Source organism: Triticum aestivum, chromosome 5B (genome assembly GCF_018294505.1).
Source record: "Triticum aestivum cultivar Chinese Spring chromosome 5B, IWGSC CS RefSeq v2.1, whole genome shotgun sequence".
Taxonomy (NCBI): Eukaryota; Viridiplantae; Streptophyta; class Magnoliopsida; order Poales; family Poaceae; genus Triticum; species Triticum aestivum.
In genome coordinates, this window is record NC_057807.1 from 630,176,816 (window position 1) to 630,195,190 (window position 18,375).

Consider the following 18,375-nt stretch of genomic DNA (forward strand, 5'->3'; position numbering starts at 1 on the left):
CTGACTATGCAGAGGACAAATGTGTGCTCATCGTGTTTGTATTCTCATGATGCTTTATTTTAAGCTAATAAAATGGATCTTTTTTCAAAAAAAAACGTGGAAACGCGTTAAGTCCGTGGCGACGTAGCTCAGTTGACTCGCTGTTGACTTCTGATTTTTATATAACACATGGTGCGCAAACCGGAGAGCATCCAAACTAGCCAAGAAGAAAAAGGAAAGAAAAGCAGATCTCGCGCCGGAACATGCCCTCGCAATCCAGGCTGCTGCCACTGCCAGTCCAGCTTCTACTCATTCTTGCAGGCGCAGCAGCCATGGCCGGGGCTGAACTAGATGAGCAGCTGCCGATCACACGTCCGGGCTGCCCTGACAAGTGCGGCAACCTGAGCATCCCGTTCCCCTTTGGCCTGATGCCCGGCTGCTTCCGCGAGGGCTTCCAGGTCACCTGCGACCACTCCGTCGACCCCCCTCGAGCGTTCCTCGCCGACACAGACACCAACCGCATCATGGTCACCGACCGCGACGCCTCGGCGGCCTCCGACGCCGCCGCCTATCTGGGGTTCAACACCTCGTATTTTCCGGTGGAGCTGGTGGACATGTCAGCCGATAGGAGCCAGGCGCGGGCGTACGGCCCCATCACGTCCGGCTGCAGCACCAACAGCACCCAGTACAGGTTCCAAACCCAGGCCATGACGCTCGGCAACGGCATCACGGAGGGGCCGTTCGCCGTGTCGCGGACGCTCAACGTCGTCGTCGGCGTGGGCTGGAGGGTCGACGTCGTCATGGACGGCCCGACCACGCCCGTCTGCCGCACTGGCACGGAGCGAGAGCTCGCGGTGAGGAACGGGTCGTGCGCGGGGCAGGGCTGCTGCGAGGCCGCCCTGCCCCGCGAGCCGGAGTACGGCAGCGTCGCGCCGGGGCTCCTGGTCGCGGACGAAAACGCCCGGTGGAGGTCCAGCCCGTGCTCCTACGCCATGGTGGTCGAGAAGTCGCGCTACGTCTTCTCCACGCCGGACTTGTACGGCGACACGCTGCTGATGGAGACGCTCCCCGTGGTGCTCGACTTCGCCATCGTCGGGAACGCCTCGTGCCCGGCGAAAGGCCAGCGGCCACCTCCGGACTACGCGTGCGCCAGCCGCAACAGCTACTGTGTCAACGCCACAGTTGGCCTCTCGGGGTATGCACTCAGCTACGTGTGCAAATGCTCGGAGCACTACGCGGGCAACCCGTACATCGCCGATGGATGCCGAGGTACTATCTCAATCAAGCTAACAATTCGTTGACCTACTAGTAGCACAGTCCATCCTGTCTTAGACGACTAATTAACTAACTCAAGCTTAATTAATTTCATACCCTTAATTTTATCTTCTCAAGACATCGATGAGTGCAAGTTCCCCGATCTATACTACTGCTCGAGCAAAGGCGTATGTAAGAACAGGCTGGGAGGATATGATTGTCCATGCAAGCCAGGAATGAGAGGCGATGGGAAATTAGGACAGTGTGTTGAGAAATTTCCCCTGGTAGCCAAGGCGATTGTGGGTAAGTACCACTTCAACTGCTAATACATATGCTGTTAATTTTCATACTACTGACATGTACTACTTAATTAATAAAAGTATAGGATAGGATGAATGTTCATATATAGGATACCATGTTAATTCTAAAATGAAGTCTGAAAAGAAGTGTACGTAATAAGTCAAAATGAGGTACATGGACAACTACGTACACGACCCCTGCTCTTTTGCGCGTACGAACGCTCAAGACAGACAGGCCCAGACACGAGCCGTCATCCTTGACCAAATAATGGGGCCGGTTACCCTGTGTGAGCTTGCGTGGTCCACTTCTTTTCCTTTTTTTTTGTCTGTGTATTCCACATTTCCACTTCAATGCCAGTCCAAAGGACCTGCTGCACAGTGCTCTGGATCATCAAGAAATTGGCATGGTTTCCAACATATCATATGCCTTTGACTAATATGATCTATAGTAGTATTTCTCTCTTGGTAAAAGTTATGAATCTATACCAACGTAGAGACTAGCTTAGTAAGCTTGAATCTGCCCAACATTCACATTGGATCCAACACTATTTTCTTCCTTGGTGCATTTTGCTCAATTCCTACTCATCCATTTATGCATTTTCTCAATTTCTCGATCCACCTTGCGGTAAACGTACAAGGATGCAACCAACAAAGGTCCACAACTCCACATGCAAATACTTCCGCTTGGTATAGAAATCCAATTCCCCGAGACAGAGTACATATATATGGCTTACTTTGTGAGGGTCGCTCACTCAAAGAGGACAAGGCAAAGTCCCTCCCCTTTCTTTCTATTGTTAAACTATTCACTAGTACTTCTGCTTTTAAGTCAAATTCTAAATAACTTGTTGAATCAGTAATTTATTATCTTTTATGCAATATCATTTGTTGCAAACTTTTTAGTAGGATACTTTGCCATGTAGGTATCATTGGTGGTATTTCTGTCATAGTAGTTATGTCATTTCTAGTTCTTCTCCGCAAAGAGAGAAGGAAGACCAGGGAGTTCTATGAAAAGAATGGTGGACCTACACTAGAAAGAGCAAAAAATATTAAAATTTTCAAAAAGGAGGAGCTCGTGCCAATTTTAAAGGAAAGCAATCTTATTGGAAGAGGTGGCTTCGGTGTAGTTTACAAGGGCACTCTTGGTAAAGAACAAGTTGCAGTGAAGCAACCGATTAGTGGTAGTCTGCTGGAAAATGACCAATTTGCAAATGAAGTCATCATCCAATCTCAAGTCATCCACAAGAATATTGTTAGGCTCATAGGTTGTTGCCTCGAGGTTGGTACCCCATTGCTAGTATACGAATTTCTCTCTGGTGGTAGCTTGGATGACATTCTTCACAGCAAAGACAAGAAGCCTCTAAACTTGGATATACGTTTAAGTATTGCTGTAGAATCAGCAGATGGTCTTGCTTACATGCATTCAAAAACAAACACCAAAATCCTACACGGTGATGTTAAACCAGCAAATATACTTTTGGATGATAAGTTTGTCCCCAAGATCTCGGACTTTGGCATATCAAGGTTGATTGCGGGAGACAAAGAACACACCGGAAGAATCATCGGTGACATGAGCTATATGGATCCAGTATATCTGCAGTCAGGCCTGCTAACTGAAAAGAGTGATGTCTATAGCTTCGGAGTGGTGTTGTTGGAACTTATTAGTAGGAAGAAGGCCATACATTCTGACAATAAGAACTTAGTAAAGAGCTTCCTTGAAGCTCGCAACAACAAGAGCAGAATAACCGAGTTGATTGACAATGAAATTGCGGCAGCAGAGGACTTGGAGCTTCTTCAAAATCTGGCAGGGATGGCAGTGGAGTGTCTCAACCTTGACGTGGATCAGAGACCAGCGATGGCAGATATAGCACACCGCCTTCTAATACTGAACAAGTCTCGTAGGTCGTAAGTTCTTGGACGCTGAGTGAACACATATGTTTGTGATAACCTTTTTTTTTTTGCTATTTTGAGCAAATATTATTGATACATATGGGAAACGTGTCCATTAGTTCCAAGAAAATATGTACTTGGTTGTAACTCACTCGCTGTGTAACCATGTATTCGTGTTAGCAATTGTACGTCTTCCATATGCAAAGGAGCAATCATCTTCACATTAGCGTATAATTAGCAAATTTCCCCATGTGCTTGGATGAACCAGCGTATATATCTTGTTGAAGCTAGTTCTGGCTGACTGTGACTGTTAAGATGCAGCTACAGACCAACAGTTGTGCAGTTTAACAAAAAAAAAGACTACTAGTCGTGGTGCCGGAATCGTTAGCCCTTCAGCACCGGAATCTTGGACCAAGTACGTCCTCATGCATGTTTGTCAGCATGGAAATCGCTGGTGGTTACACGAGATCGGAAGGTCGGCACAGCAGTGGGTGAGAAGAGAACACAAGGTGGTCAGATTTTGGCCAGAAAAGTCTTCAGTACGGTATGTCACGGGTGGAACCATAGGGCTTCGGACTCAGCTGCGGTCTCCGCTTGACCGCGCACGCTTCCACAAACACAAACTCCGAACTGGCACGCCTAACTACCTCCGTCGGTATCGATATCGTAGCCAGATGAACCTGATGGTCACCGAGATCAAGGAATTGAGCGCCATTCTTTACCATGGTGTTAGTGCATTTCTAACCGGTCCTCTATAACCGGTTAGAGAAGTAAAGATTCGATTTTATTTCTTTAACTATTACCTAGCCGATTCCCAATCCGTCAAGGGAGTAGAAATTATACTCAGCCACGGCGAATTTTTCTATGTTTACTCCACCGTCTTGCGGCTGAGTAAAAGTCACGCCTCTCCTCCATTGCCTGTCCACGCCGCATATGTGCCAGCGCCGCCCCTCCTATCCCCGCCGGCACTGGCACGTCGTTGTCGATGCTCTGTAGGCTCCGCCACTATCCTCGACCACTTGGATTTGTGCCTCCTCTTCCCGTCGCCGGCACAGAACCGATGGATCTGCGGCTGCAGGCGTTGCCGCCGGGTTTGACGTTTCTGGCCGCAGGCGACTGCGCCTTGCCATGGATTGGTCGGGAATCGGACCGCACAGCCCCAGCAATGCCTCCGTGCCGCATGCAAGTATCGGCTCCTCTTCTAGACACTCGAATCTCTCCTGTCAGCGGTTCGTCGGTGAAGACACGCCTGGTCGTCGCCCGGGCTCAGTGCTGGCTCGTCGGCTCGCAGTTGCCAGTAATACAGTGCGACGACTGCTCGCGGCAAGTGGTGCACCGAGTTCCTACCACGCCGCAACAATCCAGATAAGTGTTGTTCAAGTGCAAAAGTAATGGGGTATGTGTTTCTTTTTATTCGGTTGTTCACCGGATTCGGCGCAATTTCGGTAGCTCATTGTTTGCTGAAATTTGTGTGTATGATGGATGCAAGTTTGATAGCACGAAAATTGATAGATGTGCGTGTACTCATTGCTATAATAGAGGCTAGAGATGAGATTAGATACGAAGCAACGTCTACTTCTTTAGAATCGAAGAAGAAAAAAATGTGCAAGCTCGAGAAGCCGCGGATCAACAATGAAGACATAGAGAAGATATTAGTCCAACTAGTGGGAGCAGTTACGGAAATTACATAGCTTTTAAAATGTCTAATTGTGATTCTTATTTTCTTTGGTCTTCTCTCGTAGCGAAGAATTGGTGAATTATGTACTCCAATGTATCAAAATGTCGTTGAATAAAAACAAAGCAAAGAAATGTGTTTCAGTGGCCGAAAATGAAATGCAAATGATTTTTTTACTCCGTTATATATAGGGGATCGATTAGGTTCTACCAAAACTTAGTGAGTAAATTTACTTCACTATATTGGAATTTTGCTAGTAGGCCTTTGTCCCAAAGCCCAACTAAAATTCTGAAATTCTCTTGGCCCATTCATGCACACATATGAGTGGAGTGAGTGAGTACGGAATATACCACCCTCGAGTTTAGGGTTTTTCGCCTCTGGCGGCGACTCCCATCGTCGCCTAGAGTTTTACTCGGATCTACCGCCGATTTGATCCTTCGCTCGAGCCCGCCCTGGTGCTGGCTAACGGGGGGAGAGATCGGCTAGCTGTTTGGCCTGGTTTTTTGATTTGGTGAGCTATTTCGAGGGATAACCCTAGATGGCGGCTGAAGCAGGATCGTCTTCCGCGGGATGGTCGGGGAAGAAGCTAGAGGAGATGCTGCAGCACTTGGACCTCAAAGACGATGAGCTGTATGATGTGATCGTGGGGGGAGGAGGAAACCAAGAAGTACGCAGCAGATGCGCGTTGGCTGGTGATCGGGAAGGTTAACATGACCCGGCAGTTTAGTTCATCATCGATGTTTGAGACCATGAAATCCATCTGGGGATTAGCACAAGTGCCAAAGTACAGAGAAGCGGGTGAAAATCTTTATATCTTCCAGATGTTCTACTTAGCAGATTGGAAGAAAGTTGTCCATGGAGGACCCTGGTTATTCCGGGGGATGGGTATGCTCATTGAGGATTATGATGGTAAGCAAGATCCAGCATCTTTCGTCTTCGATGGTTTGTATGTCTGGGCGCAGATCCACAATATACCAGAATTGTATCGCAAGATCGAGGTGGTTGATCAACTAGCTCGGCGAATCGATCGAGTTAAGGAAACACAACTCTCACCTAGACTCTTCTACGAGGGTGACTACGTACGGGTCTGTGCTAGGGTTTTGGTCAATAAACCCCTGACGAGAGTGACTCCGCTGAATGTGACAGGTGAGGGCAGGAAACTCCTACCTGTTAAGTATGAGAAGATACCATATTTCTGCAAAGTTTGCGGTCTCATGGGTCACAACCACGAGGAGTGTGGAGATGGAGTTTGGGAGGCAAAATACAAGCAATGGGGAGGTTGGATGTTGGCGCAGCGAAGTGAGGTACCTCGGGAGCAGCTAGGTGGCCGAGCTCCTCGAGGAGGCAGGTTCGGAGGCTGGGGCAGAGGTAGATCAGGCCGGGGTGCTGCACCACCCCGCCAACCATCTCCAGTGCGTAAACGCTCATCACAGGAGGCGGGTCTTGACTCGGACGTAGAAGAGGGAGAAGAAGATGATGTTAACAGCCCCTTGAAACCGAGCTATGCTGAGGGGAAGGAGCAAGAAGAACCATTGGGGGCCCGTAGGAATCTGGATTTTGGCCAAACCAATGACATACATGGCCAAGACCAGCAGCCACAGGGATCTGAGGCGGGCATGACAGCACTGGGTGATAAGAGTCAGGCTTTGGTAATCATCCCTCCACTACCCGCACAGTATGTATCTCCCAGAGAAGCAAAAAAGGCAAAGACAACAACTTCACCAAAGAAGCAGAACACAAACAAGATGGCATCATTGAGGGCTCTGACGCGGGGCGCCGCCAGGCCCAATGAAAATATTAAGCTGGAACTGCCGCGGGATAGGCGATCCCGCGACAGTTCGTGAGCTCCGCAATCTCGTGGAGATTAGCTCGCCAACTATCTTATGTTTAGTTGAAACTCAATTGCAAAAGAGTCATGTGGAAGGTCTTCGGACATCTTCAGGTTTTGATTTCAGTTTTGGAGTAGGGAGTAGTGGCCGCAGTGGCGGCCTTTGTATCTTTTGGAAGAACTCTTTGGATGTTGAAATAAAAAATTATTTTGAGTATCATGTTGACACCTGGGTCACGGAACCTGGGAAGGAGCAATGGAGGATGACATGCTTTTATGGGGAAGCGACCAGGAGCTTCTGCTACAAGACATGGAATACTATGAAACTCTTGAGAGGGGAGAGCACCCTCCCATGGATGTGCATAGGCGATTTTAACGAGATTTTGCAGCCTGAAGAGCAACACGGCCCCAATGAGCGTGACAGCTCTCAGATCGAAGCTTTTCGGGAAGCGGTGGACGTGTGTGGTCTAGCGGATTTGGGTTACCGTGGTTTGGACTGGACTTGGGAGAAGAAGGTAGTCGGAGGACATTACTGTCGCGTTCGGCTGGATAGAGTTTTGGCATCACCTTGCTGGTCTAACCTTTTCCTGTTTGCCTCAGTTGAGCATCTTACCGCAGCAAAGTCGGATCACTGCCTGATCCTTTTGCAGACTGACCTGAATGCTACATGTGTGTGTGCAAAACAGAAACAATTTTGCTGTGAGTGTGTGTGGGAGCGGGACACACGTTTTGGCGACATGCTTACTGAGGCATGGAATTCAACAGGAAGAGCACATAACAGTCACAGAATTGTCAGACAAGTTGGCGTCGGTAGCTGGAAGGCTGCAACGCTAGGGACAGACCACTTTTGGTGCAGTCCGGGCTGAACTCCGCCGTCTATGCAAGCAACTTGAGGAGTTGCGTCCGCTCCCCAATCGCACAGGACCGTCGGCTGAAGAGGAGCGGGTGGAAACCTGCATGATAGAACTATGTCTGAGGGAGGAGATCATGTGGCGTCAGAGGGCTCGAATCTAGTGGCTTGCGAAAGGAGACAGCAACACCAAGTTTTTTCACCGCAAGGCGAGCGCGCGAAAGGCAAAGAATCGCATTGCCGAGCTGCAATGGCCGGATGGTTCTACCTGCACAGACGAGCAAGACATGGCGGACATGGCCACATCCTTTTACATCAACATGTATGCCTCAGAAGCAACGGTGGGCATTGAGGAAGTTCTTTCGCATATACCCTCAAGAGGGACGCTTCTATGAACGCCTCACTAAATGCACAGAATACCAACGCCTAGGTAAAAACTGCTTTGTTTCAGATGTTCCCGACCAAGGCTCTAGGGCCTGACGGTTTCCCTACACGCTTTTTTCAACAGCACAGGGAGTTTTGTGGTGATGAGGTTACTGCTATGGTGCTCCGAGTTCTAAACGGAGAGGATTCCCCGAAGGAGATTAACAAAACGTTCATTGTTTTATTTCCCAAGATTGCGAGCCCAAAAAATTTAGCACAGTTTCGACCGATAAGCCTTTGCAATGTGATCTATAAGATTGCATCCAAGGCATTGGCAAATCGGCTCAAGCTTATTCTCCCCCATGTCATCTCTGAAGAACAGTCAGCATTTGTACCAGGACGTCTTATTACGGACAACTTCATTTCAGCCTACGAATGTCTCCACTATATGAAAACAAGGAAGCTGAAGGGCAACACGTACTGTGCCTTAAAACTCGATATGATGAAGGCTTATGACAGGCTCGAATGGAACTATTTGGAGAGAGTTATGCTCAAACTGGGAATCAACCCACGTTTCACATAGACAGTTATGAGGTGTGTCACATCTGTGTCTTTTTCGGTCATCTTCAACGGTGGCAAACAGGAGGAGTTCAGGCCCTCCCGTGATCTCAGACAGGGTTGCCCTATATCCCCATATCTATTTCTATTGGCTGCTGAGGGGCTCTCATGTCTTCTGAAATCCACGAGACCTGACGAGAGTGTGAATGGAATCACGGTGGCGGCTGGTGCACCACAGGTAAATCACTTGCTTTTTGCAAATGACAGCCTTCTATTTTTCAATGCTACACCGGAGATGGCAAATAGAGTGGATACCCTTCTTCAAAGGTACTGTGCGGCATCAGAGCAGCGCATCAACAAGGAGAAATCCTCCATTTTCTTTAGTAAGGGTTGCTCTGAATCCTCGAGGCAAGAGATCAAACAACTTCTCCAAGTTCAAAATGAGAAGCTCTCCGAAAAGTACCTTGGACTCCCTGCCGACGTGGGAAGAGCTAAGGAGGGGTCTTTCAAATATTTGAAGGACAGGATCTGGAAGCAAGTACAAGGCTGGATGGAGAAGGCACCTTCTATTGGAGGGAAGGAGGTGCTCGTCAAGTCCGTGGCACAAGCAATCCCGACATATTCCATGGCCTGTTTTAAGCTCCCACGAGGCTTGTGCCAACACATCAATGGTTTCTTGAGGAAGTTTTGGTGGGGATCAAAAAATGGCGAGAGGAAAACGGCTTGGGTCTCCTAGGACGAAGTGATGACGCAGCCGAAATTTATGGGGGGCATGGGATTCGTGACATTGAACTCTTTAATCTAGCCCTGCTTGCGCGGCAAGCTTGGCGTCTCCTCCAGGAACCAAATTCCCTGAGCGCTCGAATTCTCAAGGCTGTTTATTATCCTACATCATCGATCCTTGAAGCCGAGCTTGGCAGGAATCCATCACAAGTCTGGCGCTCTCTGATAGAAGGCCGAGACACATTACAGCTTGGTCTCGTGAAACGTATCGGCTCCGGCGAGGACACCAACATTTGGGTGGATAACTGGATACCACGAGATTTTAAGCTCCGACCTGTGTGCCCGAAGATGACTAATCCTCCACATATGCTGTCAGAACTCATCAACCCGGTCACCTCTTCCTGGGATGTCGATGTGCTTGAAACGCACCTCTATGCAATGGACAAGGAAGCAATCCTCAACAGCCCTCTCAGCTCTCGAGTCCGTGATGATTTCTGGGCGTGGCATTATGAACGCAAGGGCGTTTTCACGGTGAGGTCGGCATACAAACTTTTGTCCTCCACAAAACAGCAGCGCACAGATTGGCTTGAACACACTGAGGGGCACTCGTGGGCCGCTGCAGATCGCCGGTCTTGGTCCAGACTATGGGGTGCCGCAGTTCCCTCGAAAGTACGGGTCTTCACCTAGAGGTTGGCCAAGAGCTCGATCCCAACTGGATATGTCCGAAAACATCAAAGTATGGCTGATTCAGCGGAGTGCGCCATCTGTCACGCGGCGGTCAATACACGGCGTCATTCCCTCTTTGATTGCCGCATGGCTCGCTGTGTTTGGGCCCTCACTGAGGAGGATTTGACGGAAACAATCATATCAAATAGGGAGAAGGATGCCAAGCTTTGGATGCTATGGTTGGTTGATACCCTACCTTTGGCCGACCTAGCACGGGTATTGGTGACAATGTGGGCCATATGGTGGGCGAGACGCCGAGCCATCCATGACGACCAGTACCAGAGCCCACTAAGTACCCATATTTTCATTGACAAGTTTCTAGCGGAGCTCGAGATGATGCCGCACAAGAAATCACGCCCCAAGGACCTACATGTAACTTCAGGGGACCTGCATGTGATTTCCAGGGACCTGCATGTGACTAGAAGTGGCCATGGGGATTCGCCATCGCATGCGTGGCTCCCGCCTGAGCACCATGATGTTAAGATGAATGTTGATGTAGGCTTTTCGAAGATCGGCGACCGTGCAGCTGCAGCAGTGATATGCAGGGACAAACGAGTAAACTTCCTGGGTGCCTCGGCCATCATCTATGAAGGCCGCCTCGATCCAACTATACTCGAAGCACAGGCATGTTGCGAGGCCCTCTCTCTCGCCTCGGATTTGCAGGTTCATTCCATATGTGTGGCCTCAGACTGCTTGGAGGTAGTGATGAACATACAAGATGAAGTTCCCTGCCGATATTTTTCTATCTTACAAGATATCAAGCACCAGAGGAGTCAATTCCAGGATGTAAAGTTTCTCCATGAGAGTAGGAAACATAACGGAGAAGCACATGCCTTAGCAAAGGCAGCTGCCTCTCTTAGCCTCGGGCGCCATGTGTGGCTTAGTTTTTGCCCGATATCATCTGTATCTCCATGTGTGTGAACTTTTAATAAAGGGTGCAGTTGCTCAAAAAAATGAGTGGAGTGAGTGAGACTAAAGTTTAGTCCCACCCAGGAAGTTGAGAGAGAGTTGCACCTCTTTATAAGATGAGCTCTTCTACCACTTGTATGAGCATGAGAAGAGGATACCTACACGCGCGCTCCTCCTCCTCCTCGCCATGCCGCGCCGCACCGCGCCGCGGGATTGAGCCGAGCCAAGGACAGAGCTATGCACATTGTCTATATTTTTGCTGCTCGGGAAAATTAATGATTAACAGATGCATTAATTACTGAACCGTTTTCAATTCTTTTGGATCGTGACGACTCGAACGTGGGGTTTACTCCCACGACCTACCCGGCCCGCACTATATAGTCAGGCAGACGTCTACCCTAGCCGCCGCTGCTTCATATGGTTTCTGACCACCATTCTAGATCATTGTGCCGCCAAGCAAGTCTTCTCCATCCCTCCTTTTGGCGTGCATGGGGAGAAGGGACAGCAAGCCTCCGGAACCCCGCCTCTCGTGGTCCTGTACGGGAGAGGGGCGACAAGGTTTTTGGGGAGCGCACTTTCATGATTGCTGGCAGCGACGACTTCGTGAATGACAACCTCTTCCCCAACCTCGGCAACCTCATCCTCGACGACATGGGCGACAACATCAACGCCGGCGGTGCTGCTCCCGCTGCATCGTATGTGCTTCTATCCTTCCTGTTCGAGATCGTGGTAGAATTCATGTTTCTAGTATGTGCCCTAGATGTCATCTATTCATCTACTATGCTAGTTCGCATGATTAGTTTAATCTCTGCTATTGCTGTCATGATTTATCTTTTGTTCATTTGGATTAAATCTCGTAGTAATTTGCTCATATTTCCAATAATCTAAAAACCTGATTATAGGCAATTTACTCCGAGTGGTTTTGCTGCGCATCTGAAGCCGCCTGTCTTTAAGGGGGCGCAATATAAGAGGTGGCGCACGAGAGCAGTCTACTGGTTTCAGACCATGGGCTGCTATGATGCCACCAAGGGCAAGTCTGAAGGCAATCTTAATCCAGCACAGCTGGAAGCTTTTGAGAAGATCGATATTCTCTTTAAAGGCTCTCTTCTGAGTGTTCTTGATGACTCCATTGTGGATTCGTATATGTCGTTTGACAACGGCAAGGACATGTGGGCTGCGCTCGAGGCCAAGTTTGGTGCCTCGGACGCCGGCAGCGAGTTGTACGTCATGGAGCAATTCTATGACTACAAGATGAATGATGAGTGCTCTGTTGTACAGCAGGCTCATGAGATACAGTCGCTCGCAAAAGAACTTGAGTACTTCAAGTGTGTGTTGCCAGACAAATTTGTTGCCGGAGGTATCATTGCCAAGCTTCCACCTTCTTGGAACAATTTTGCTACTTCCCTGAAACACAAGAGACAGGAGTTTTTCGTTGCAGATCTCATTGGTACTCTTGATGTTGAAGAGAAGGCGAGAGCAAAGGACACACGTGCTCGAGTTGCTGAGGGAGCTTCTAGCGCCCACATGGTACAGAAGAAGAACTTCCAGCCCAACAAGTTCAAAACAACAAGAACAAAACTTAGGGCAAAGGCAAGTTTGATACAAAGAACAAGCCGTCACATTCTACCAACTTCAAGAAGAATTCTCATAAGAAAGGGAAGGGACTTTTTCATGTCTGCGGTGATCCTAATCACTGGGCTCCAAAATGTCCTAATCGCTTTGAGGAGCGCAAACATGAGAAGAGCGGTGATACGTCTCCGTCGTATCTATAATTTTTGATTGTTCCATGCCAATATTATTCAACTTTTATATACTTTTGGCAACTTTTTATACTATTTTTTGGGACTAACATATTGATCCAGTGCCCAGTGATAGTTCCTGTCTATTGCATGTTTTTTGTTTCGCAGAAACCCAATATCAAACGGAATCCAAACGGGATAAAAACGGACGGAGATTTTTTTTGGAATATTTATGATTTTTGGGAAGTAAAATCAACGCAAAACGGTGTCCGGGGTGGCCACGAGACAAGGGGCGCGCCCTCCCCCCGGGTGCGGCCTGGGCTCTCCTGGGCCACCCGTAAGGCGGTTGAAGCTCTTCTTTTGGCGCAAGAAAGCTAATTTTATGAGAAAGATCTGGGCGAAAGATTCATCCCAATCGGAGTTACAGATCTCCAGATATAAAGGAAATGGTGAAGGGGTAGAATCTGAGAACGCAGAAACAGAGAGATAGATCCAATCTCGGAGGGGCTCTCGCCCCTCCCATGCCATGGGAGCCAAGGACCAGAGGGGAAACCCTTCTCCCATCTAGGGAGGAGGTCAAGGAAGAAGAAGAAGAAGGGGGTCCTCTCCCCCTTGCTTTCGGTGGCGCCGGAACGCCGCCGGGGGCCATCATCATCACCGCGATCTTCACCAACAACTTCACTGCCTTCATCACCAACTTTTCCTCCCTCTATGCAGCGGTGTAACCTCTCTCTTACCCGCTGTAATCTCTACTTAAACATGGTGCTCAACGCTAATATTATTTCCCAATGATGTATGGCTATCTTATGATGTTTGAGTAGATCCGTTTTGTCCTATGGGTTAATTGATGATCGTGATTGGTTTGAGTTGCATGTTTTATTATTGGTGTTGTCCTATCGTGCCCTCCGTGTCACGCAAGCGTGAGGGATTCCCGTTGTAGGGTTTGCAATATGTTTATGATTTGATTATGGTGGGTTGCGTGAGTGACTGAAACACAAACCCGAGTAAGTAGGTTGTTGGCGTATGGGATAAAAGGGGACTTGATACTTTAATGCTATGGTTGGGTTTTACCTTAATGAATCTTTAGTATTTGCGGATGCTTGCTAGAGTTCCAATCATAAGTGCATATGATCCAAGTAGAGAAAGTATGTTGGCTTATGCCTCTCCCTCAAATAGAATTGCAACAGTGATTACCGGTCTAGTTATCGATTGCCTTGGACAAATAACTTTCTTGTAACAAAAAGCTCTCTACTAATACTTACTTTAGTTGTGTCTTTATCTAAACAGCCCCTACTCTTTACTTACGTGCTCTTTATTGTCTTGCAAACCTAGCCTATCACACCTACAAAGTATTTCTAGTTTCATACTTGTTCTAGGTAAAGCGAACGTCAAGCGTGCGTAGAGTTGTATCGGTGGTCGATAGAACTTGAGGGAATATTTATTCTACCTTTAGCTCCTCGTTGGGTTCGACACTCTTACTTATTGAAAACTGCTACGATCCCGTATACTTGCGGGTTATCAAGACCTTTTTCTGGCGCCGTTGCCGGGGAGTCATAGCGTGGGGTGAATATTCTCGTGTGTGCTTGTTTGCTTTATCACTAAGTAATTTTTATTTGCTGTTCCTAGTTGTTCTCTATCTTTAGTTATGGATATGGAACACAAAATACCAAAAAAATTAGAGGTACTTGCTACTCATGTAGATGGGGTAACTCCTAAAACCCCCGATTCTCATTATGTGAGAGATATTATGTACTACTTTGATAATCCTGAGAAAACTCCATTCAACTTTATAATGGGAGACACGTTGGATCAACGTGAATACTTTAGGGATTATCGCTCGACACAAAAAGGGAAACTATTATGGGATCAATTTATTATGTTGCGTTGGTATGCCTGGAATCTATGCTTGAGATATGATATTACTTGTTGCTCTAGGATGGAGTCTCCACACCTCCCCTTTTCATGCAAATTTAACGATAATGAAACCTTAGCTTCTTATGCTAATGGTATATATGATTACTATGATGTGGAACAAATAGAAGAATTTGTTGCTTTTAAGGCTGCTTATGAAATTGAATCTTTGTTTGAGAAGTATGAAGCTTTAGATGATGATGCTTATAGGCCTGAAAATCTTGCTATACTTGGATATTGCTATGAAAATTATGAATACAATTACTATATTAATGCATTTATTAAGGAAGTCTACGCTGTCCAAGAAGAGACTAATATTTTGCAGGAAGCTATGGAAGAAGAAATTGATGAAACAGTGAGCTCATTGGATGAAAAAGATGATGAGGAGAGCGAAGAACAAAAGGAGGAAGAGCGGATTAGCTACCCGTGCCCACCTTCTAATGAGAGTAACCCTCCAACTCATACATTATTTAATTCCCCTTCGTGCTTACCGAAGGATGATTGCTATGATCCCTTGAATTTGTTTGAAATACCCTTTTTGATGATGCTTGCTATGCTTGTGGCCAAGATGCCAATATGAATTATGCTTATGGAGATGAACTTGCTATAGATCCTTATGTTAAACATGAAATTGTTGCTATTGCACCCACGCATGATAATCCTATTGTCTTTTTGAATTCTCCAAACTACACTATATCGGAGAATTTTGTGCTTACTAAGGATTATATTGATGGGTTGCGTTTTACTACTTTACTTGATGATTTTAATAGATATAATATGCATGTGCTTGCTGCTCCTACTTGCAATTATTATGAGAGAGGAACTACATCTTCGCCTCTTTATGTTTCCAACACAATAGAATTGCAAGAAACTGCTTATACTATGCATTGGCCTTTACTTGGTGTGCATGAATTGTTCTTTTATAACATGTCGATGCATAGGAAGAGAGTTAGACTTCGTTGTTGCATGATATATGTTACTTTGTGCTCACTACTAAATTACAAATCATTGTTAATTAAAATTGGCTTTGATATACCTTAGGATTCGGGTGGATTCATTACTTGAGCACTAAATGCCTAGCTTAATGGCTTTAAAGAAAGTGCTGCCAGGGAGACAACCCGGAAGTTTTAGAGAGTCATTTATTTCTGTTGAGTGCTTTCATATAGTTTAAAAACACAAAAATAAAGAGGGGAACCTAAAAACTTTTCAAAAAGGAAAGTGAAAGTGAGAAAGACAAGCATTGTTGAAGTGGGAGCTAGCCTTGGACTTTGTTCATGCTCACGGAAACTTTGTGAATCTTGATTACAGAAACTTTTCAACAAAAATAATTACCCCCTTGTACATTTCCATTGTATTATAAAAATAATGTGCCAAGGTTTGCCTTTAGGATGTTTACAATGCTTGTTGGTTTGTAAGGTGCTGGACAGAAACTTTGGCTGTAGTACGCGATTTTAGATTTTTAACTGGAACGTCAATTGGTTCTGATTCCTTTTTCACTGTCTTGCTATACAACTTGTTTATTTTTCCTAATTTTGGTAGAATTTTTAGGGTACCAGAAGTATGGTGGATGTTCAGATTGCTACAGACTGTTCTGTTTTTGACAGATTCTGTTTTTGATGCATAGTTTGCTTGTTTTGGTGAATCTATCAATTTATATCAGTGGATTAAGCCATGAAAAAGTTATATTACAGTAGACACAATGCAAAAACGAAATATGAATTGGTTTGCAACAGTACGTAGAGTGGTGATTTGCTTTATTATACTAACGGATCTTACCGAGTTTTCTGTTAAAGTTTTGTGTGGATGAAGTGTCTAAACGAGGAGGTCTCGATATGAGGAAAAGAAGAGAGGCAAGAGCTCAAGCTTGGGGATGCCCGAGGCACCCCAAGTAAATATTCAAGGAGACTCAAGCGTCTAAGCTTGGCGATGCCCCGGAAGGCATCCCCTCTTTCTTTAACAAGTATCGGTATGTTTTCAAATTCGTTTCGTTCATGCATTATGTGCAAGTCTTGGAACGTCTTTTGCATTTAGTTTTAATTTTTCTTTTATGCACCGTGCTGGTATGAGATAGTCCTTGGTTGATTTATAGAATGCTCATTGCACCTCACTTAAATCTTTTGAGTATGGCTTTATAGAATGCTTCATGTGCTTCACTTATATCATTTGAAGTTTGGATTGCCTGTTTCTCTTCACATAGAAAACCGCCATTTGTAGAATGCTCTTTTTCTTCACTTATATTTGTTAGAGCATGGGCAATCTTTTGTAGAAAGAATTAAACTCTCTTGCTTCACTTATATCTTTTTAGAGAGATGACAGGAATTGGTCATTCACATGGTTAGTCATAAAATCCTACATAAAACTCGTAGATCGCTGAATATGATATGTTTGATTCCTTGCAATAGTTTTGCGATATAAAGGTGGTGATATTAGAGTTATGCTATTGGGTGACTGTGGGTTAGTAGAAACACTTGTGTTGAGGTTTGTGATTCCCGTAGCATGCACGTATGGTGAACCGCTTTGGGATGAAGTTGGAGCACAATTTTATTTATTGATTGTCTTCCTTATGAGTGGCGGTCGGGGACGAGCGATGGTCTTTTCCTACCAATCTATCCCCCTAGGAGCATGCGCGTAGTACTTTGTTTTCAATGGCTTGTAGATTTTTGCAATAAGTATATGAGTTCTTTATGACTAATGTTGAGTCCATGGATTATACGCACTCTCACCCTTCCATCATTGCTAGCCTCTTCGGTACCGTGCATTGCCCTTTCTCACCTCGAGAGTTGGTGCAAACTTCACCGGTGCATCCAAACCCCGTGATACGATACTCTCTATCACACATAAACCTCCTTATATCTTCCTCAAAACAGCCACCATACCTACCTATCATGGCATTTCCATAGCCATTCCGAGATATATTGCCATGCAACTTCCATCATCATCATATACATGACTTGAGCATTCATTGTCATATTGCTTTGCATGATCGTAAGATAGCTAGCATGATGTTTTAATGGCTTGTCCGGTTTTTGATGTCATTGCTATGCTAGATCATTGCACATCCCGGTACACCGCCGGAAGCATTCATATAGAGTCATATCTTTGTTCTAGATATTGAGTTGTAAGTAAATAAAAGTGTGATGATCATCATTATTAGAGCATTGCCCCCAGTGAGGAAGGATGATGGAGACTATGATTCCCCCACAAGTCGGGATGAGACTCCGGACTTTATGAAAAATAAAAGAGGCCAAAGAAGCCCAAATAGAAAAAAAAGGCCAAAGAAGCCCACCAAAAAGAAAAAAAGAAAAAAAAATAAGGAAAAAAGAGAAAATAAAAAATGAGAGAAACAGAGAGAAGGGGCAATGTTACTATCCTTTTACCACACTTGTGCTTCAGAGTAGCACCATGTTCTTCATAGAGAGAGTCTAGTATGCTTTCACTTTCATGGGAATTTTCATTATAGAACTTGGCTTGTATATTCCGATGATGGGCTTCCTCAAATGCCCGAGGTCTTCATGAGCAACAAAGTTGGATGCACACCCACTTAGTTTCAGTTTGAGCTTTCATACACTTATAGCTCTAGTGCATCCGTTGCATGGCAATCCCTACTCACTCACATTGATATCTATTGATGGGCATCTCCATAGCCCGTTGATACGCCTAGTTGATGTGAGACT

General features: G+C 46.0%; 1 protein-coding gene across 1 annotated transcript; it reads left to right on the forward strand.

Moving 5' to 3' along the window:
• Positions 1-202: 202 nt before the first annotated feature.
• Positions 203-3,669, forward strand: LOC123113773 (wall-associated receptor kinase 2). Its single transcript, XM_044535084.1, has 3 exons — positions 203-1,248; positions 1,372-1,536; positions 2,453-3,669. The coding sequence occupies exons 1-3, from the start codon at positions 243-245 to the stop codon at positions 3,436-3,438; spliced, it is 2,157 nt and encodes a 718-aa protein (XP_044391019.1). The 5' UTR covers positions 203-242; the 3' UTR covers positions 3,439-3,669.
• Positions 3,670-18,375: the final 14,706 nt, after the last annotated feature.

Coding starts and splice junctions, on each gene's coding strand:
- LOC123113773 (XM_044535084.1), top strand. CDS start 243: ATGCCCTCGCAATCCAGGCTGCTGCCACTGCCAGTCCAGCTTCTACTC. Junction 1,249..1,371: donor CATCGCCGATGGATGCCGAG/GTACTATCTCAA, acceptor TATCTTCTCAAG/ACATCGATGAGTGCAAGTTC. Junction 1,537..2,452: donor GGTAGCCAAGGCGATTGTGG/GTAAGTACCACT, acceptor TTTGCCATGTAG/GTATCATTGGTGGTATTTCT.